The sequence below is a fragment of the Stigmatopora nigra genome, chromosome 8 (genome assembly GCF_051989575.1).
Source record: "Stigmatopora nigra isolate UIUO_SnigA chromosome 8, RoL_Snig_1.1, whole genome shotgun sequence".
Taxonomy (NCBI): domain Eukaryota; kingdom Metazoa; phylum Chordata; class Actinopteri; order Syngnathiformes; family Syngnathidae; genus Stigmatopora; species Stigmatopora nigra.
This window is the reverse complement of record NC_135515.1, coordinates 13,688,888-13,710,947: the sequence shown is the minus strand read 5'-3', so window position 1 is coordinate 13,710,947 and position 22,060 is coordinate 13,688,888. Positions and strand designations below refer to the sequence as shown.

At 39.7% G+C, this 22,060-nt stretch overlaps 1 protein-coding gene across 1 annotated transcript in view; it reads left to right on the top strand.

Moving 5' to 3' along the window:
• Positions 1 to 20,496, top strand: part of efhd1 (EF-hand domain family, member D1) — a 20,908-nt gene extending 412 nt beyond the window's left edge. Inside the window, exons 2-4 of the mRNA XM_077722196.1 lie at positions 7,000 to 7,147; positions 7,921 to 8,055; positions 16,096 to 20,496. Coding sequence (XP_077578322.1) covers positions 7,000 to 7,147; positions 7,921 to 8,055; positions 16,096 to 16,230 — 418 coding nt within the window. The 3' untranslated portion in view covers positions 16,231 to 20,496. The remainder of the gene's footprint in view (positions 1 to 6,999; positions 7,148 to 7,920; positions 8,056 to 16,095) is intronic.
• The last annotated feature ends 1,564 nt before the right edge of the window (positions 20,497 to 22,060 follow it).

Genomic DNA, 22,060 nt, shown 5'->3' with positions numbered 1-22,060 from the left:
TCTTATAATTTGTCCACAAACACGAAGTGCTGTACTGGCATGTGAATTGAGCCGTGGGAATTTGTGAAGATTAGAATGACAATGCTGACGCGAAACCCCGAGTGAAATCACTCGGCACGTTCATTAAATTAATTCCTCATTTGGAAGGTGTAGGCCCGTTCAAGTGGAGCCTACATGGAGCCTTGTCTCTTCAGTCTGGACTTACAACATTGTTTTGGATTTGTGTCGCAGTTCTATTAGGCTACTCCTTGTATTTTCGTTTAGCAATATTGCAGTTGCTGTCAACCTTTCAATTTCATTTTTTTTTGTAAAGTAATCTTGATGGTTTTGCCTGGAAAAAAATACAAACCAACTAGCATTCATAAAAAAACTAACTCAATAAATATAATTTAAGGAATAACCCCCCCCCCCCCCCCCGTTAAAACGACGGAATTAAGGAGGTTAACTTCGTCACACCCTTGCTAAGCGGAGGATAAGAAGTGTTCTGGTTAATTTATTGCTTCGAGATAGTGAGGATCAGTTGGGTTCTTAACATTTGAAAAATCAGCTTATGACTTAGCGGGTTCAGCACCTCCAGATATGAGACCATGGTCCTCAGTCTGAAAAAGGTGGCATGCCCTAAGGCCTAAGGGATCAGGTCCCTCCCCCAGGTGGAGGAGTTTAATTATCTTAGGGTCTTGTTCACAAGTGAGAGACGAATGGAGCAGGAGATCGACAGGTGGAACGGTAGAACATCTGCAGTGATGTGGACTCTTGATAGGTTCATTAATAATTACCCTTGTGTGTAATTATCAATAACTGCAGGCAGACATTTTATTCCAGTATTGACATTTAATTAAATAGATTTGATCACGGATAAGAAACCTTAAGGGAGGAGATCTTCAAAAGTATTCTCTCGAACAGTATATCGCGTACGGCTTTAAGGCATTTGGATCAAAACAATCACGCCTTCATTTGACCTAACAATCATATAACAATTACATAAAGAAGCCCGAAGTGTCACGTGTTATGGAAGTGGCAGATATCCGTATCTGTTGTTAGACCTTGGCGTCTCTTTGCCTAGGATAAGTCCATGTGAGAGTTGACTAGGCGGCAGTTTATGACCTCGCGCCGAACAATAGAAAGACTTTTAATAAATTAACAAAGAAATGAATTACGACACATGTATAATAGTAATACAGAATAAACCCAACATTCCCCTGTTTTTATAATATGTATGTTATTAATCATTTCTTAGTAATCACGAAATGGTAATGTCGGGTGACTGTGATTTTTCCCGCCTACTCCTTACTCCCATGGCTGGTCTGAAAGAGAAAGAACATAATCATATTCGTCCAATTGGTCCTCGGAATTACCGTACTCCTGGACTTCACTGTTTTCCCCGGTACGTTTCATAAGCAGAGATATAATTAGTGTAATTTAGAATTTGTAGGGGCAATTGCAGTAGTTATAAGTCAGCTTAGCAAGGAGCGCAAACAGGGGATAAGACAACACCCATACAATGTCAAGGTAGTAGCATATATGGCTACAGAACACAACAGATTGGGCCAAATGGTCACATTTTCCAAAGGTCTTATACCTCCAGTCTGTGAAGCGGATAATTCTACTCCAGACTGCTTTTGCATATTGCGGGTTTTAGGGTCTACAGGCCACTAATGACCCTGGTTAGGGACCCATCGGGTAACGTGTTGTTCGGTGTGAAGGTGCAACATTGTCTTCCAAACATTTTGCACACACACCCCCTTGCTCTGTAAGGAGCATCTCCACCGCTATGCGATCCTGGAACGCCATCAGACTGGTAGCTGCCCATCACTCCTTTATGGTCCACGAATCCCTGTTCAGTATAATTTCCAAGGTTTGGGACATTGTAATGCAGGTAATTTATCTCATCCACATTTTTGTTTTTGGACTCCCATCCTGCTGCGATCTGATTAGCCAGCTTATACTTATCTGGGGCGCCCCGGGGGATGCCAATCGCATCAATGTATGTTGGATCTCCTTCCCTCCATACCGCTCGACGATGTCGGGAGGGACCCTTCACCACACCAGATTTCTGAGCAGCCAATTTTATCTCTTCCACTGTAGATGGAACAACAGACACGGGTAAGAGCAGTGAGACCAAAGTACCTAGTCCTGCCGCGTTTCGGCAGGAGTCATATAATTTATCCACCACACCACCACCATAGGCCACATCTCATTTATCGCCCCCAGCTTCAGACCATGCCCTGTAAGGTTTAAGCAGGTAAAATGATTAAACAGTGGAAAAATTGACTTCCTATTTACTGCGTAACAGGATAGACACTGTTTCAATATTTTTCTGTACAAGTAGGACACGTTTTTCATTTGTAAAAACACTTTTCCCCAAAAGAATGGTGATTGAGGGAGTTGTTAGATCCGATCGTATTTTCCCTTGTATGGTAGTTTGTTCTAATCCTTTGTAAGATGGTTTAGTCTCAATTGAAACCATATGGAGATGTCAAAGTTTTATGGTATTGCTTGTTGAGCAATAATATTTCCAATCAATATTGGTGTTTCCCGTATCTTATTAAGTCAGACAGTTTATCTTACCCGTCCCCTCAATGTTTCAATTAAGACCACCCTTTTACCAAAGTAGCTCCACATAGTGCTTGCCCCTCTTTTTTTACACTCCATTAACAGCACCCAATGATCCCCGTTTGGGAAATCCCTGTTTCAGAAATAAATTTCACAAGTTAATATGTCAGTCCAAGCTTTCCAATCTTGACCAATTTCTGCAACAAGGCTTTTCCCAATCTCCAATTTTGGGCTGTTAATGTACCACACATTTCCCACCATAGATTGATCCCTTGTATGGCAACCGGGACGTTGCAATCTCGAATGCATGTCTGGAAATTTGATTTAGTAGGTAATGTTATTCAAATGTATATGTGAATGTCACTCGGTTTACCCTCCCGTAAGAAGCTGTATCCTCAATTGAAACGCCTCCGCCTTTCTCTCCAACTGGAGAAAACAACCCTACTGTGGAGAGGAATAGAATCACAATCATCATTAATCTCATTGCCCCAAAAGCAATAATTGTTTTCAATATGTCTTTTTGTCTTTGTTTAGGGAGTTTTCCTCTTGAAACGTTTCAATTTAGACAACCTTCTTACTGTGGGAAAGGTGCATCCGTGTCCCCCTTTCAGCAACATGGACCCTCCCACTTTGCGTTGCTCCGATGTTACTTTTTTTATGCTGCGTATCAGCACCCAGACTTCAAGAATCACCGTCACTTCGTCCGTTTCCTGTTGAGAAGCAAAATCTCCCTCTGATAGCCTAAATTTGGTGTTTTTTTTCTGCTACATTTGCCTCATCATCCAATTGTCATTGTATAGTGAATCATAGCAATTTGTAAGGTCTACCAAACAGGACTTCATATAAGGTCCGCCAATTGTGGATGGTAGGCGCAATAATTTCGCAACGAAATATGAAACCTAGTGCCCATTTCTTCAATTATTATATTAACAAAATGGGTGCCATTATCACTATAGATAGTTTCTGGAATTCCATATCGTGGAATGATATCTTACTTCATTCAATAAAATCTATATGTATCTTTTGAAATGGATATTTAGGTATGTATATAGATTTAAACCATAAGCCTTGTAGTGCCGTTGTAGCAAGGCCACCACCCCCCGTGTCGAGACATAGGACTTCCCTTGACTCAAGCCCAAATTATTTTCAACCTTGATCTTTGATTGATAGATTATGTCTCGGTGGCCTGCCAATCAAAAACACAAAAAGACAAACCATCATTCACGCTCACACTCGTAAACAGAAGAATTTAGTGTTCAACCAGTCTAGCATCCATAATTTCATTTTGTGGGAGTAAACTGGAGTACCCGGAGAGAATCCACAAATTCTCGAGGACGCCAGGAATATCCCGCATTCCGGAAGGTCTGGATCCACCCCGCATTCATTAGTAGATCATTGAAGACACACACACACACTAGCATTTTAACCGTTTGTAAAAAAATTACCCTTATACCCTTTTTAATGCTACCAGTTAAGCTGTTTGTTCCCAGAATTGAGGTGGCAATAGTTTCACATTTAAGGTTTTTATTTTCACAACCGTCATGACCTAATGGCCCCCTATCAGTTTTTTTCGAAAATCCCAATTCCCTCTAATAGCATGCCAATCCCCTTTTAACGCGGCCATCCAAATTTCCTTCAACTCCATCCAGGTGATAAGACTGTCTAATGTCCCCCATTTGTAAGACTAATTTCTCCACGCCTATTTTATGCAACATGACGCCTATGGCCTTGAGTCCAAATTCTATGAACCAAAATAACACGGCACTGCTCATTCCCCACATTAGGGTTGGCAACCTCGATCACCGTCAAATTTTGCCCGTCCCATTTTGTTCATAGACAACCCATCTACCTAAAGCGTCACTTGTTTCAAAACATGAAGGGCCCCACTAGAATTTGGGCATCCAGCGCAAAATAGAGCCTATTTACACATTTGTCTCGAATTTGTTTTAGATATGGGGTCTCCAATTTCCAAAATATCCCAGAATTCATGCACCAACACATCCTGTCAAAACCCAAAGCGACTCACATAACCTGTTTCTAATAGTGTGCCAGATTTTGGAATTTGGAGAATTTCTCCTTTCCCCGCTTATCTAAGCTTGTTGTTGCCACTTGTCATCACTGTAACATTCAGGCGTATTAAGCCCATCATTGCAATGCTATGAATTTCAAGCTAAAGTTTTCTTAATTTGCATGCCCTTTAAGCAATAGAAAGCAACGTCATTTGGTTGTATCAATTGACCAATGCTTATCCAATCCGTAATATCCTTAAAGTCATCAATATGACCTGTGCCCAAGCATATTTCCTCCCGCCAGGACAACAGACAATGTTCTTTCAAGTGCACTTTGAAAAACATTCCATGTTACTCCAGTCTTCCAATTTTTCCAATCCTTAGAAGTTAGACGTATTTTTGGATCGTCATCCAAACCCGCCTTACAACACGTGTTTCCCATATTTTACTTTTTTTGTTGTAGTGAGTTCGTGTGCCTCACACAGTTAACTTTTTTTTTACCCCTTCGATTGTATTTCCTAGGCTTATCTTAATTTTACTGCAGAAACCACACAAACACCATACAACGTTTACAATATATTCGTGCCTACCCTTGAGACACAGGACACTTTCCAGCAAAGTGCCCCAAAATTGTACCTGCCATTGACTAGTATAAACACAGGGATTTTATCGCCGTCACCCAGGACGCGAGTCACATTACCCAGAATGGACCTTCACATTCAATGTCCCTTTTACGCATTTGGAAACTCCGTCACAACATGCAGACATTAATGTGGACTTACCCGTGATCGCACCAGATGTCTCCCTCCAGCGGGATAAGTCTTCAACCGTCGAGAATCCAGGCGGTTGATGATCTTTTGGGCTGAGTTGATCATCCTCTGCAGACTGTGACCGAGGTAGAGAATATGCAGTCACTCTTCCTAGCTTATCCACAGTTCCTCAGCAGTCTGGAGCTGAAGACAACAGTAGCAGAGTAGAGCCCCTCGACTCCGTTGCTGGTAAACGCCGACAGCTCTACCATCTTATCCCAGGATGGAATGATTGGTCAGAAGCATTGCCTCTTCTCCCGGCCGGCATTTTTGTCCAGAACCGAATCTCCGGCGGCACTGAGGTGTTGCCCCTTCTGCTGTGTATTGTAACAGCTAATCCCATGTGTGACAGCATAGGCATGGCTGAATGGTTCAAAAAAAAGATGAAATAACCCCCACACTGCTATGTGACCATGAGACCAGACATCCTTATCCCCAAGTTGGCCAACCGAGGAATCCCACCTTCCACATGCTCCAGGATTGAGGACTTTCTGATTGACCGACCCCAGCGCTCTCAACAACTTGGCACTGAACATCTCCAAAACCAGAAAACCCATCCTGGACTTCCGACAGAACAAGGTTGCACCATCAACCCTGTATATTAACGGCGAATGTGTAGAGCAAGTAGAGACTTTCAAATTCCTAGGAGTCCACATCTCTGCTGATCTCTCTTGGGCGGCAAACATCACCGCACTCAAGAGCACGCAGCAGAGGCTACATTTCCTGAGAGTACTCCAGAAGGAGCAATTGAGCACCAACCTGCTGGTGACCCTCTTTCAGTCTGCCATTGAAAGCTTGCTGACCTACGCTACATGTATCAGTGTGGCACTCGCGCTGCACAGAAGCCGAGAGGGAAAGACTGCTGAAGTTCCCTATCTTATGGAAGCCTTCTTGTGTGTGGTTCCAGTTTTTGCACAACTTTACGTCTTTTTGAGTCTGTATCCGGTTTAGCTACCGCAACCAAGATGGCGGTAGCTTCGTCCACTTTTGCTCGTTTTGTGTATTTGTGAAACCTCCGTGGCCTTAACCTCCGGACGCCCAAACCTCCGGTCGCTGGACTATCCGGACGCTTAAACCTCTGGGCGGTGAGCTGTCCGGCGCCCAAACGTCAGTAGCCCTAATGTCAGTCGCCCTAATATCTTTTGGCAAATCGACCGAGTACCATGTAAGTCAGGACTGTCTGCGAAGGGCGCCAGGCTCATGGTAGAAAGTTTTCCAGTGTGTCTGTTCAAAGCAATCTTGGATTCGGGCGTTGTCAGGCCATGTGATAATGGTTCGGCTTTGTGGCTTTGATTGTCGGCTGAAGGGAGTGTAAGTTGGGGCCATGAACAAAGAGCCGTGATCTGACTGTCCCAAGTGTTTACGTTGTATGGCTTGTATGCTCCTTTTGATGTTCGAGTAAACAGCTGATTCAATCCGATTCCATCCGATTCAATCCTAGAATTTATTTCCTCACCCATAGCCAATTACGTGTAGCATGATGGTCTATGTGAGCTTTGTTCAAAATTCATACCAATATTTCTGATGAGTTTGCACCATACAAAGAATAAAGTTTTTAGTAATATGTTGTACTTCACAGGTCCGGTTCAGTTCCACAAGTGAAACAGACTTTAACTTGTGCGTTCTAGATATGACACTGGTAAAGATGGCTTCATTGACCTCATGGAGCTTAAGTTGATGATGGAGAAACTAGGCGCTCCACAGACACACCTGGGCCTCAAGAACATGATCAAAGAGGTTGACGAGGACTTTGACGGAAAGCTGAGCTTTCGAGAGGTGAGTCTGCTAGTTTAGTGTTCTCTCACCTTTTGAGTTGTTGGATTTGCCACGCTGCCATTTAACAGTTTAAAACAAATTCCATGAATAAACCTCTGGTTTATGGTTGACAAGTCACAATACATTAAAACAACTAGTTTTGTGAAAATTAGTTTACCGTATCTACTCGCATATAAGCCGAGCCCCTTAAATTGCCTTAAAGTTGTTGAATTTTACAATTTCTCGTGTGTTGCTTTGTAGGGAATATCTTAAGAAAAATAATCACGTGGTATATCTGAGATACTGTATGAATCAAAAACATATTGTTAGGGTCGATATGTGATAATATGCCTGTTTTTGTAAAGGCAAATTGCTTCTAATGTCGAAATATCTATTTTTCCCGATGGTTCATATTAATGCAATAGGTGACATTTTCGAACAAGAAATAAAGAAAAAAAAATCTAGGCAATTTTTTATAAATTTCGCAATCACAGATGTACAATAATTTCTTTTCTTGTTCCAAAAAGGAGGGGGGTGTTTGCACTTAGACAAATTCAAAAAGGAAGTAACACAAGCACAACCAGTAAATATGCCCATAGGGCTATACGTAGTGTTCACCAAGTCTCTGGGTGCAATATTGGCATACACATTACACGTATATCAAGGTTTATATTTTAACGATCGACCGCAAAACCTTCGACACAAGTGTACTCATGTCTGGCCAGTCTCAGCACAATTTAACTACAGTAAGATGGCCGTGCCATTAAAATCAAACTCCTGTTTCCTTTCCTCAGTTCTTGTTGATTTTCCGGAGAGCGGCAGCAGGAGAGCTGCAAGAAGAGAGTGGTCTTATGGCGCTAGCCAGACTTTCTGAAATTGATGTGTCCACTGAGGGAGTGAGTGGGGCCAAAGACTTCTTTGAAGCTAAGGTATGTTATAAGCTCAGCCAGGCAAGTATTGTGGAACATAATCATTGTTTTGGTAATGCGTACTCCCAACTAGGCCAGAGGTGTCATACGTACGTGGGATGGAAATAGCCTGCCGAGGATTAAATGTAGCCCTCTGAGATTTCTGCCTTATAGGCACACTTGCGTTCATTCATACATTACACCCGCTATGTGAAATATTATTTTCGCAAGTGCTCATATGTTGTCAATTGTCTGCTAAATATTAGAGCAGCTGCTAAAATGTGGGGGAGGTTAATGGGGAGAGGGAGAGAGGAAGTCTTTTTAGACAATGCGCTCATAACATAACGAACAAATGTAACTTAAATGATCTTAGATTACAATAGAGACACACTTAACATGTTTTAATCTTACCTTACACTAAACTTAATTCTAATTTAGTTGTATTTTTTTTCTTTTGCCTGTTCTGACTTGGTTCTTTTTGCCTCGCTTCCACCACCTCTTTTAGCTGGACTTTTTAAAAGGAGGGTCCTCACATTAGGATAGCGCACGACAACTTTTTAAGTTGTCCGGGAGATCCTCTTGTATTGGCGAGCCAGCTCCGTCACTCATGCGTACACTACTCATGTTTTTCGATTATTTCGTGCTTTATCGATTGTCATCATATGCCTTTTCTTCGTAATACCCTTCATTGCTCTTGCTTTTTTTGGATCCTTTGTTTTTCCTCCTAATTCTGCACTAACAAATACAAAAAAACACAGAAAAATGCTCTGTCCAGTGCTCGTAGATATCTTTACATGAGGCAGAGGCGGCGAGAAAGACCGTGCGCTCTTATCATAAGCAGCCTCTTGCGTCTCAGCCAGCTGGCTGTCTTGTATGCTCGGATCTCAAATTTCTCGTATGTTGGGTCACTCATATGTCAAGATATTACTGTATCAGGGCTCCCAACCTCCGTCAACCCTATTTCAGGAGTACCCTCGTCCCATTTCTGGAGTAAATGCGATTCACACAAAATCGATATAAAATGTAAAAAAATAAATGTAGGACAATCTAAATAAAACTTTTATTGTGTTTTACATGTATTTAAATATTGTTTTTACATAAACAGAAATGTCGTTTTTACATAAATAGAAATATTGTTTTTACATACATTGAAATTGTTTTTAAATACATTGAAATCGTGTTTTTACATAAATTGAAAAATGGTTTTTATGCAAACTATTGAAAAAGTACAGCATAATGAAAATAGTTTCTTTGTTTTGTGGTCCTTCTACGTGCGATTTACAGTCAGTAATTCCACCATGTGTCGCGCTGAAGTCGCACTTGTCTAATGTGCAAATGTCTGTCCTTTTAGAGATGGCTTTAACATGGGATATTTCGTCGTATACAAACCAATAAACCTCTGTGAGTGCCAGGGTTTCTTATTAGAAGTTTCATCCAAATTGCCATCCATTGTGCACTTAACCCATGCAGGCATATTGATTAGACTTACCAGTGCTATGTACGCTTACTTTCTTTAGAACAACACTGGAAATGATTGGATTTGTTTCAAAACAAAAGACTGGTGGTTTAATCAGCCTTAATAATACTTCCGTTGTGGAAAAAAATGAAAACAAAAATTTTAAAGCGATAGAAGCTACCTGTGCAATTAATTCAGATTCGATAGCCACGCTGAAGTCGCACAAGAGGAATCATTTGTCAGAACTTGTAACTCTGATGGTTCACAATTGCCCTCATGTTACCAAATTCTTCCAGTTTACAGTGCAGTTGAATAAAGATGGCGAAAGTGAAATTTTTGGGGGATTTCTGGATTTTATGGAGGTTGTCCGGTGTCCTAGAGTTTTGCATTGCATTTCTGGAGAAACTCCTGAAATTCCGTAGTAGTAGTAGTAGCCCTGCTGTATACTAGATTCCAGAGATATTGAGAAGGCACATTTTACACTATCCCGGGCGATATTGTCTTGCCCTGACTCTGAGAATTACAGGAAAAAAATCAGTCCTTCCTCTGCACCGGTCTAAGATTTATATACTACAAATGTGTGGTCTTTAACATTTTCTATGGTGTTGTGCAAAATTTCAAATGGGCGGTCTAGCCATGGGGTCCTCTGATGACTTTAAAGTAAACTAACAGTAAGGTGCACCTTCCCCCAATCAGGCCTGGGAGGGGGGGGGGGGGGCAGAGAAACCTCAATCAGACAAAACTATACAGACACTTCCTGTCAGAGTCCAGTGGCAGCCATGTTGGGTGGAACAATCAAAGAAGCCTACCAAAAAGCAGTAAATCACCAACAGAGCAAAAACTCTGTTCAGTTCCCCGGGCATACGCAACTGGATTTGAACCTAACCACCCTCCAATCAAGGAGAATTAGGACGATTTCGAGCCGTTTATGAGTTTGAAGGACAAAAACCCTTTTCAAGTCGGGGCAAGGAACCAAGAGAATTAAAGACAACTTGACAATTGAAAACCAGCGTGATAGCAAAGAAAGAGGATTAGTGGCCTCAAGTCAACACGGTCAACGCATAGAACAAGTATGCCGGAAGAAGAAACAGGTAAAGCAATCAAATTGCTGAAGCAGGAGGGGACCTCAGCAATGAGTACTTTCACCAAACAGGCCAACTACCTATGCAGAGCTATTGCACAATTGGCAAAGTCAGAGTTGCCGAAGGATTTCCGAATATTCTCTCCACTTGCACGGGACACCAATGATAGCTATGAACTCTGCTTTCTAGCTGAGCTGGGACGGCATTAGGAAGATGACCAATTGACAGGATAAGCAGCAACAGGTGGACCAAGCGAAAACCATAAACCCAACTCCTTGAAAGTGTCGATTAGAATATCTGCAGAAACCAATGAAGGACTGGCTTATCTTCATGTTCAATCTGGCAAACACAGTCACACCAGACAACCACCTCGAGTTTCTCCTAAACTACCTGAAAACGCAAGAGGTCTTGGAGAGCCTCGAGCAGTTTGTAGTATCTGAGAAGCCGGACAAAAAGTCATCTGACTCCAAGAAATATGCCTCAACCAAGTCCACGAGTGAAAGAGGAGGGGAGACCATCACTTCTTCCTGTGCCGGAAAGGAGACCTTAAAAATGCTGAGACAGACATGATATCAAAGCTAAATTTGGGGAGGCATAAATTGACAGAAGAACAATGCCAATTTGTGTATTTGTCCCCCAACATCGTGGAACATTTTAAGAGAGCCTTTACCAATGTTTTAGCACGGGTAAGCCTGCATGGATGGAGCAGAGTGCATGTAAGGAACTCCCAGTGATCTTTATCCTCCTTGAATTTACAACCAATGCCGGTCAGAAAATCAGAACGCTCATTGACCTGGCGTCTGACACGAATTACATTGCTCACAGCGCTGCCAGGAGACTGAACCTCAGAACTGATCAAATCACTTCAGTTTTCCATGGTGTTGGAGGAATGGTCTTGAAAGTAAAGACAAGAAGATACCAGGAACTGAAAGAGCCAATGAACTCATCTGTTATGGCTTAGAGGAAATAGTCAAAGTGCTGAGAATGGTCAAACCTAAAGAACTGACGAGATTTTTTTCCAGATTTCAGCTCGGAAGACTTGTACCCCCCAGAGCAAATCCAACTGCTCATCACTCATCGGAAAGGACGGCTTGCACTGCAGAGGGTGAAGGTGATTGGAGACCTTGTTTTATGGGAGAGCTCACAGTGGAAGGCCATTGGTGGAATGCATCAAAAGTGGATTTGGCAGCTCTCTCCTCCAAAACGCACTTTGCAAAGTCAATGAAAGCCACTGCTTTGAAATATTAAGAACTTGGTATAACAGAGGAATTCAAAGCTGAATCCAAAAGCACTGTTACAGACAAATAATATCTCAAGTGCCACGATGGGAGGAACTTTTAATCAGAAGAGAGCCAGACAAGCTGTACTTACAATCAGGGAGTATGAAGATTCACAGAGAGACCTCTTTCTTGCAGCCGAAGAGGGTGCATCCTTCCAAGACACGACCCTCAACAGCCTGGCTGTATATAGGGATGCAGAGACTGGACTCTTGTTCTGTGGAGGAAGATTTCAGATCTTTGACTACGACAAAACTGCTCTACCATTCTTACCTTGTGATGCATGGATATGCATGGTGTGTGTGTGCGCAAATGCACGTTTGTGTGTACATTGGTAACTAGAGATGTGAGCTAAATTCGTTCCGGGACTGAACTCGTATGTCGATTTTTCTCATAACTCAAACGAACGTTTCCCGTTGAAATGAACTAAAAACATACATTTTTTCCAACACTCTGTAAAAACACCAAAAAACTGGTTATTGGATTGGAAAAAATGTTTTATTTGTTCTAATTTGCCATCTATTAAAAAATTATTAAATAACTAGTGGTTTAATAGTATAGGAAAAAGTGTTTAATAGAACTAAAATTAGACAGGATTTCGGAGGGTAGAGAGAGAGGGTGGGGGGGAGACTCTTTGCACGCCAACGCAGTCGGAACATAATGTTAGGGTTATTTATCTTACATTTTTGTATATTTGCATGCAATGAAGAATGCTTTACTTTACTTAGGGTTATTAACCTTACATTATTATATTTTTGCTTGCAATGAAGAACCTTTTGCTTTACCTAGGGTTATTAACATTAAAAAAGTCATTTTAATACATCTGCTTGCAACCGTGTATTGCTTGCTCCTGAGTGAACCTAAACAACGTTAAGGTCACTCCCCTCTGCAGCTGGACTTCTCAAAACTTTAGTTCCCACCAAAACATCGAGCTCCCTTGGGATCTGGAGGACTTTCAATTGTTTTGAGAAACATCGACTTATGAAAGTGTGGTTCACATCAAGCTCCCTTGGGAAAATACGAAGGACTTTCAATTGTTATGAGAAACATCGACTTCATGTCTGACTCACACAAGCTCCCTCGGGAAGATCAAGCAGACCTTCAATTGTTTTGAGAACTGAGATGCATGTTGCAAATCTTATTTAATAAATAAGCCAAGAGAGACGTCGATTTGGCAGAATGATCTAAGGTGAGTCAGGATCAATTCTCTCTTGTAAGACACCGGTTATGAGTCAGATGTCTGTTTTATTTGTGTGCATTTGGGAATGCCTATTGCTGACCCTATCATACGAGCCTGGGAGTCAACATACCAAAGGAGTCCGGACTTTTGGTCGACATTTCTGGGAAAGACCGTGGCCATGGCGTCTAAAACCCTATGCGGGCAGGATTTTCGGCAGAGTGCCTGGATTCACGACGGTTGAAGACTAATCCTGCTAAAAGAGACACCTGAAGACATCTCTAGTGAGACTACATGAATGTTTGCATGTTGCGATGGAGGCTACAAATGTTATGTTAAATGGGGTTATTCTGGGATACTATTATAAATGTGAGCATAAATCATTATATGTATATATTTATAAGTGTTTGCAACGGAGACAAACGCTCAGTATAACTGTTACCAAAGGACACTTCCCCCTGCAGTTGGCTTTGAGGACGTTAAATTGTTTTGGCCTATTCCGAGGATTATTGACCTGACATCTCAACCAGTCCCGGGCTCCGAGGACTGTTGATCTGGGTTTGCAATGAAGAGCCGTGAAGAACTCTTGATTCCAGCTGATGCCTATCAATCAGCTCCGGGAATACTCTCATATTGTTCTTACATCGTGACGCCCTTTTCGCTTCTTTATGGAATTGTTTTGTCGAATGATTAATCAATAATCTTGTAATTGTTTTAATTTATGGCCTTAAAGCTGTACGAGAAATGACAGTAGGGTAGAACCATTTGGCGGCGGAGACGAGGTCGGAATGTTCTCGCTTGATCAAGCTGATCATCAGAGATACCAATTTAATAAAATGTCAATAATTGAATCAGATGTTTGCCTGTGTTTTATAATTATATTCTAGTATAATTATTGATGAACCTAACACATTTTGTCCATAGTGAGAAGTGGGCTTGCGTCCTGGAGATGTTGACTATAAAACCCTGTGAATACTAGTTCTTAACAGGTGAGAGACAGAGCCCGAGTCTATAAAACCTAGGGCATCGATGTCCTGTATTGTGGTCCGGTAGCTACTTAAACTTCGAAAGTATACCAGCATGGGCAAACTACGGCCCGCTTGGCGTTTTAATCCGGCCCGCCGACGTTGTCCGAATAGTTTTTTTTCCTCCAAGGTGGCACCATCACGCGGAAGCCAGTGGCAGTAGCTCTGTCCACTCTTATTTGTTTTTCGTGTTTTACAGCCCCTCGATCTTTTTTTAGAATTACAGTTTAATATTTCTTAATACTTTCTTTTTAACTTTACTTTGTACTTTTTACTTTAATGATGAGTGATGAGTATGTTAATACATTAGTCCTCATATCGTATCTTGTGCTGACCCGGCCGATCTGTCAAATTTTTTAAGTCAGTGTGGCCCCCGGGGCCGAAAAGTTTGCTCAACACTGGTCTAGTATGTGTGATCGTTTGTCTTCAACCTACACAATGGACTATGAATAAAATACTTTTCACTTGAATGATGAGTGATGAGTATGTTGATACATAAGTCCTTTTTTGTACTGTTAACAGTGGCGATCCGTGACTTTTCAACGACGCTTTCAACTATGTCAAAATCAGTCCAACCCTCAAAAACTATTTTATGGCTTCAAAACCTCTATTGCAACTACAGCTGCTACACATAAAAATTCATCAATAATAATCTCATACAATTGAAATATTATTTAGGAATATAGCCATATTTTACTCACCAAAAATTGTGACAGGCTTGCTTGATTTGGAGTTGTCCGACCTTTCTTAATGATTTACAGCTTTTTTTTCTTGAAAAGTCTGTCTTGAAAACGGCTTTGACAGTAAAGCTGCTGATTGGTTGAAGCAACAGTCTTATCTACGCTTGTTTAGTGCAACAGAGCCTGCAGAACTGATTGTGAAGGCCTTGAAGCAGATTTCTCACCCTGGCCACACATAATGGGTGAAATGTGATTGGTTAAATTCTTCAATTTGAAAACACATCTGGAAGCAGTGCTACCAGGGGGAAAGCAATGGAAGGGAGCTAACAGACAATTTGGAATAATTTAATAAGTATTCATGGGCAAAATATAATTAACATCAGTCTGTGATTCAGATAATTCTTAGGCCAGAAGAGAAAAAAGCCTTTAAGGCCCTGACGGCACACCACTTACTGACTTAACGGATATGTTTTTTTATGTATCTTACCTGACCGGGCCCGTCTGTCAAATTTTTAAAGTCAATCTGGCCCTCGGGCCGAACAGTTTGCCCTCCCCTGACCTATGGAAAATCAAACGGCGAATAAAAAAACCTAAGAAAATTACTAACAAATTGCATAAAGAACTTTAAATGGACTTGCATTACAATGCAGACACACTCAAAAATAACTTTAATCTTACCCTATTACTAAACTTAATTCCAATTTTAAGATACCCAGGCACTCGAAAATATTTATTGGTTCATATTCGGCGAAATATCCCATGTTTAAGCTGTCTCCAAAAGGACCGACATTTGCACATTGCACAACATGCAAGTGAGCGTAAAGGAACAGCTGAAAAATGTTTGTTAAAGTTATGGAAATTTGAATTATTCAATAAATGAACAAAAAATTATACTTAGTTCACTTTTTTCCCTTTTATTATGGTATAGGTTGGCAGCTATGTAAAAGATAGTTCTTTGTTATTTTGTGAGTAGATTATAACCAATAAAAATGTTTTTCTATGGTCACATCCTGTTTTGGTATTTTTTTCAGAGGCTGGGAACGAATTAATTTGTATTTAGTTCATTTCTATGGGAGAAATTGATTTGAGATTCGAGTAAATTGACAAACGAGCTCGATCCCGTAACGCATTAAGCTTGTCTCTCAAGGTGTATTTTTTTTGCGGGGAAAATAAAAGAAAATGAATCTGTCTTATTAGGGTGCAAAAATACTGTTTAATCTTCTTCATCTAATTGCTGTAAATGAACTATGGTTTAGCAATGAACTTGTGACCCCTGAAATGGATCAAATAGGTTGTGTTCCTTCAAGAGTAACCTTGGGTTTTTTGATTCTGCCTTTAAAAGACTTGTTTCTATGCATCCCCAGATGCAGGCGCTGTCTGTGAGCAGCAGGTTTGAGGCTGAAATTCGGGAAGAGAAAGAAGAACGCAAGAAACAGGAAGTGGAGAAAAAGGAGAGGCAAGCCGCCTTTAAGCAGCTACAGTCGGCATTCTGCTCATGACGCTTTAAACGAAGCACATGGCAACCCTGAAAATGCACATTCGTCTTTAACCAGATTTCAAAATTACATTTCTTACATTCTTCACAAGAACGCTCAAAATTTGGCACTTTATAACAAAGTTAGTGAAACGTAATTATTATAGTTAATTAGTTCATTGCTGTAAAAGAAAATGCACTTCATCAAATAAGAAAACAGGGACCAGTCCAAATGCGTGTGTTCCATTTCGGTGCATTTACACCCTGGAGTTGGAATAATAATTTTAGTATTTGATAAACACTGTTTTCTTGCATTCATATTTTATTGTCTATGCATGTGATGTTTTCCCATATAGTCAGCTTTCCCTTTTTAAAAAAAAAATATATATCATTTGAAACATGTTTGTTCAAAAGTGGCATGCAATGTTCGTGTTTGCGTGACTAATATATTTCTTATTACATATATTATAATCATAAATATGTTAATTAATTTTTAGTTGAGGTTTCAAATCTGTAGGCCTAGTGAAAAAGCCTTTTCTTGTTTGTTCTGTACACTGTGAAGTCTACCTTGAAATTGTTGGTTACTTTGGTCCATATTAGCAGTTTTTATGTCTGTGAAATTCCTATTAATGTATTCGCAAGTGCAATCCAGAAGAAGGTATCGTTATAAAGCATACAACCGTAAACACAGGGGAAACTCTTTAAAATGCAGCTTGATTTCTTTTTAAAAAAAATTTATAAAGAAACTATTCATTCATTTATCCAAAGTGACTGTTGTATAACATTCCAATGTTTCGTGCTGTGTACTCATGTATCCAGTGTCAAAACTGGATCGCCCAAGTTTGTATTCATCAAACGATCACATTCATTCAAGAATAATGAAACTTTTCATCATTATGATTCTATTTTCAGTTTTTTTTAAACCCATGCTATGAAACTTATCTTTTAATTTCAAATTTATTTGCAAATCGATTTATTCTGACTCTACATCTGTTACTGTTTGCATGAAGAAACAAAGTTCAAAATGTAGACTGTATACCTTTTGACTCCCATTCTCACAATCAATTTATTTTCAATAATTATCTTCCCTCTACTGCTTTCAGTAGGTTAATGTGGATGCTGGATTATATTTTGGCTCCAATCAGATTTCAACCTTTGTGCTGCCTAATGTAATCTAAATTATTCACAAAGGGGCTGTTTTTTTCAATATTTTCCTCTCACAAACAAACTTTTTTTCTGTTCAAAAACAGCTTGGTCAGAACACAACTAACAGCAAAGTTAAGTTTCACAATGTCAATATTTTTATGGATTTGAGGTGTTTTCATTATTTTGGAGCCTCAATATTCCCACTGAGAACGATAAATACAATGCTCCACGTTCTGTCATAGTTTTTTGTAATGATTGTTTCTATAAGTTTCATTCAATAATGGTTTTATTGGGAAAGGAGTATGAGTCCCAAGTGAGGGCCACTGATTGGAGCATGCAGTAAAGGTATTAAGTTTTTGTCTAACATCACTGGTGATAAATTGTTAGGTCTTGTTTTGGCTTCCCTTATTATTGGATGCATTTGAGCGAATGGGTAATATTCGAATATTCAAAAACATGCTGCTGATATAAGAGATTCAAGTAGTAGACAAGTTGTTTTCTCCCTTTCAGTTCAGAAATGCAAATCTTATGTTAAACAGCCAAACTGGTACCACATTGGCCAAAGTTCAAAATGATAATTTTATGTATTTTTAGAAATAGTCACCTGAAAAAAAACTGGTTTGAGTGCTCTTTCTTGCTGACACTTTTGTAAGATTTTTTTTTTCCTACATTAAAATATAATTTACACACCACATAAATTGTGCCATAGATGGAAGTGTGGACTTTAAAACATTTGCTTTATGTTTTGTTCTGAGCAGCTTAGACGAAGAGAAGAATCCAATCAAAGTAGTGCACTCACAACTAACTTGTGTTGATGTACTTTGCTCTTTACTGTTTATCCCCACACTTAACTCCATAATCCATTACTCATTACTGCATTTTCAATGACAACGATAGACAAGAACTAGTTCTGTTGTAAAAAATGAACTGTATTGGTAAACCACATAATTTGGGGAATTTTACCTTTTACAAGACTGAAACTAAGAAAACACATCAACTTTAATGCTGTTTTATCTCCCTTGTTGTTTTACCATATGTGAACTGAATCATTCTCATTCCATAATACTTGCAGTTTCATTCGCAGACATTTCACTATCATAATACTTGCAGCAAAAACGTTCACTTAATCACTTAAGAAGCTGCGCTATTCAATCATTAGCCACATTGCATTGTGTGACAAGAGAAGCCAGGTATAAGAAATGAAATGAGCAATTTCATCTCAAAGTGAGAGTCACAAGTCAGAGCGTATCTGAATTGCCCTTTATTTACTGCCCAATAACTAGTTGAATGGTGTACTTGTGTAGCAAAGACTACTGTGTGTATTATGTAGCCCAGGGGTGCCCAAACCTGCTCCCTGACAGCTCCATCCAGTCTATTTTCCAATACTCCCTCCTCTTCCACGCCTGGATCATATAATGATACTTAATAACGATCTTGAATACAGTCATACCTCTACTTACAAATGACTAGGTACGAAATGTTCAAGGTACGAAAGCTTTTGAGATGCAAATGAGTCCCTCGGTACGAAAACAAGATCCAAGTTATGAAAGCGTCAAAACACTTCATGTTTTGATTATTATATTTTTAAATATTTGCTGATAAATTGCTTCGTGCTTGACACGTTCACTACACTCTACTGGGCTCTCATTGGCTGTCTCAACAAAATCTCATTGTTTCAAGATTTTCTTATGTCCGTTTGACCACCATTCGTCGTTGTGTGCTTAAACTTGAACGAAATTGTGTTGCGGGGCAGGTGATGGAGCTGGTGGTCAGTAAGGAGGACATTGACAAGTTGGTCGAGTGTTACCAAAAAATTGTTTACGAACTCTCCGACTTCGTGGAAAAAAAGTCCTGAAAGTGTTCATGAGTCGTGCGATCGCTCAGTTTAATGACATTTATCTTGTGCATATTAGTAACTTTATGTCAGAGGCAATTGTCTTTAGATCCATTTTTCTCAAAACTCTCTCCTTTACCAAGTACTGCCGAAGGGCAACTTAAACCCAAACAGGTTAAAAGCAGTCACGATAAATAAAATGTGTGAAAAAATAGATATTAGTTATTTCTACAACTGATTTTTCTCTGATGGTGATTGGAACAGATACTTTGTCACAAAAAAACATTCATGAAGTTTGGTTCATTTCTAACTATTATGGGTGAACAGAAAAAAATTGATCAAATCTGCTGGGTGAAAAATATACACACAGCATCGCTAATATTAGTCCCTTGTCCATTTTCACTACAATTAAACACTTTCGGTAGCCATCCACAAGCTTCTGGTTGAATGTTTGACCACTCTTGACAGAATTGCTGCAGTTTAGTTATATTTGATGGCTTTCTGACAGACTTGTTTCTTCGGCATTGTCCGAAAGGTCTCAATATGGTAAGTCAGGACTTGAATAAGGCTATTCGAAAACCTTAATTCTAGCCTGATTTAACCCTTCCATTACCACTTTTGATGAGTCCTTGTGGTCATTGTCCTGTTGGAACACCCAACAGCGCCCAAGACCCAATCTGGGGATGATGACTTTAGGTTATCTTGTAGAATTTGAAGGTAATCCTCCTTCATTATCCCATTTACTCTCTCTAAAGCCCCAGTTCCATTGGCATCAAACAGCCCCACAGCGTAAAACTACCACCACCATGCTTGACAGTAGGCATGGTGTACCAAAGGCCTCACCTTTTCACCTCCAAACATATTGCTGGGCATTGTGGCCAAACAGCTTGATTTTTGTTTTGTATAACCACAGAACTTTCCTCCAAAAGGTTTTATCTTTGTCCATGTGATCAGCAGCAAACTTCAGTTGAGCCTTAAGGGTCCTATTTTTGAGCAAGGGTTCTCTTCTTGCACGGCAGCCTCTCAGTCCATGGAGATGCAAAGCATGCATGACTGTGGACACTGACATCTATGTTCCAGCAGCTTCTAATCCGTGGCAGATCTGCTTTTTTGTGATTCTTGTTTCAATCTTCACCCTCCTGACCAATTTTCTCTCAGGAGCAGGTGATAAAAAGAACTGGAAACTCAAAAGCCGTGACATTATGTTTTTCACAAGTGAATGTAAACTTTTGACCACAACTGTATACCTTTCCTGTATCATTCAATACAATTATAAATTGTACTGACATATTAAATATTTTTTCATCCTTGTCTCATTTTTATGTATTCATATCTTTCACACCAAATTGAGACACTGAACAATTTCATAGGGTTTAATTGGTACTTTTGTGGGGACCGTGGAATGAAGAATTTACATATAATACTGCACAAAATTATCAACTTACGAAAAAAATTCTGGAACCTATTAATTTCGTAATTAGAGGTATGACTATTTTATTCAGATATGTTGGATGGTAAACAAACTGAATCGGTTCCCTCCAGGACCGGAGTTAGGCACCCCTGACTTAGCCTCTTAAGTACATTAAGTTTTTTTTCCTTGATATAAAACTGGTGTATGTTTTTACAGAGGCATACAACTTACCAAACAAAGATGATGAGGAAAAATATATTTTTGTGCATCTGAAAATATATTCTATTATCACACATTTAACGTGCTAGGGGAAATACATATTTAAAAGAATTAAATTATTCAGTCCAACAGTCTCATTACTGAAACAGTGGTATCATTTTGGAAATGTAGGTACATTTGGGTAATGTATTTTTTAACCATTTATTTGTTTTACAGGAAATTGGATGCATTTTTTAAAGCCATGCCCTTTTTTTTTTTACCAACTACTGATACTTATTTTAAATGATCTTTCAAGCAGTACGTGTTTTGTGGCAACATGAACACAGAAAGATTAGATTTCCGTCTTTATTCAGGAAAAAAAGGTTATACTCATTTTTTTTCAATATGAGCAGTTGTATTCAGAAAAAAAACTTTCTTTTTGGTACCGCTTTATATGCATCTATGACAGCTCAAATCTTATAACCATGTGTTAGGGTAATCATTAGTATATATTTAGTTGCAATGAAGAACGCTTTGCTTTATTAGGAATATTCATCATTATTATAAATGTGCTTGAATATTAATCATTATATATATCTGCTTGCAATGATGAATGCTTTGCTATAGTTATTGACGTTACTAAAAGGCATGTTAATACATCTCTTGCAAGAGTAATGCTCGCTCCAAAGTTAAGCAAAACAACTTGAAGGTCACTCCCCTTTTTTACCTAGACTTCTTGAGACTGGTTCACATCAAGAGAACTGTAAATAGTTTTGAGAAGCATTGGCTTCTGAAGATGGTTAACATCAAAACTCTCTTGAGAAGATTCGGAGGACTATAAATTGTTATGAGACTAAATTGTTTAAACTTCTGTGATGCCTGTTAAATCTTATGAAAAATTAGAGACATCAAGTGGAGAATGATCTGGGACAGACTCGTCAGAATCGATTCTCTCTTGCAAGAAACCAAGATATGAGTCAGATGCAATGTCCCCTCTAATTTTTTGTTTGTCTGGGGAGAAAGACAGACAAGAAAGAAAGACAACCTCCCTGAGCACACTGAGTACCAGTTAGAACAACACCATTGCTTGCTATGGGCACACACCAATATCACACCTGCCATTAGCAGGTGCATATCTACTACACAAATTATTTAGTCATAATTAAATGTAATGATTAATATCTATGAATGAACGGTGCGATGGATGGGTGGTGTGCACGTTGGCCCCACAACTCTAGGGTCCTGGGTTCATATCCAGGTTGGTCC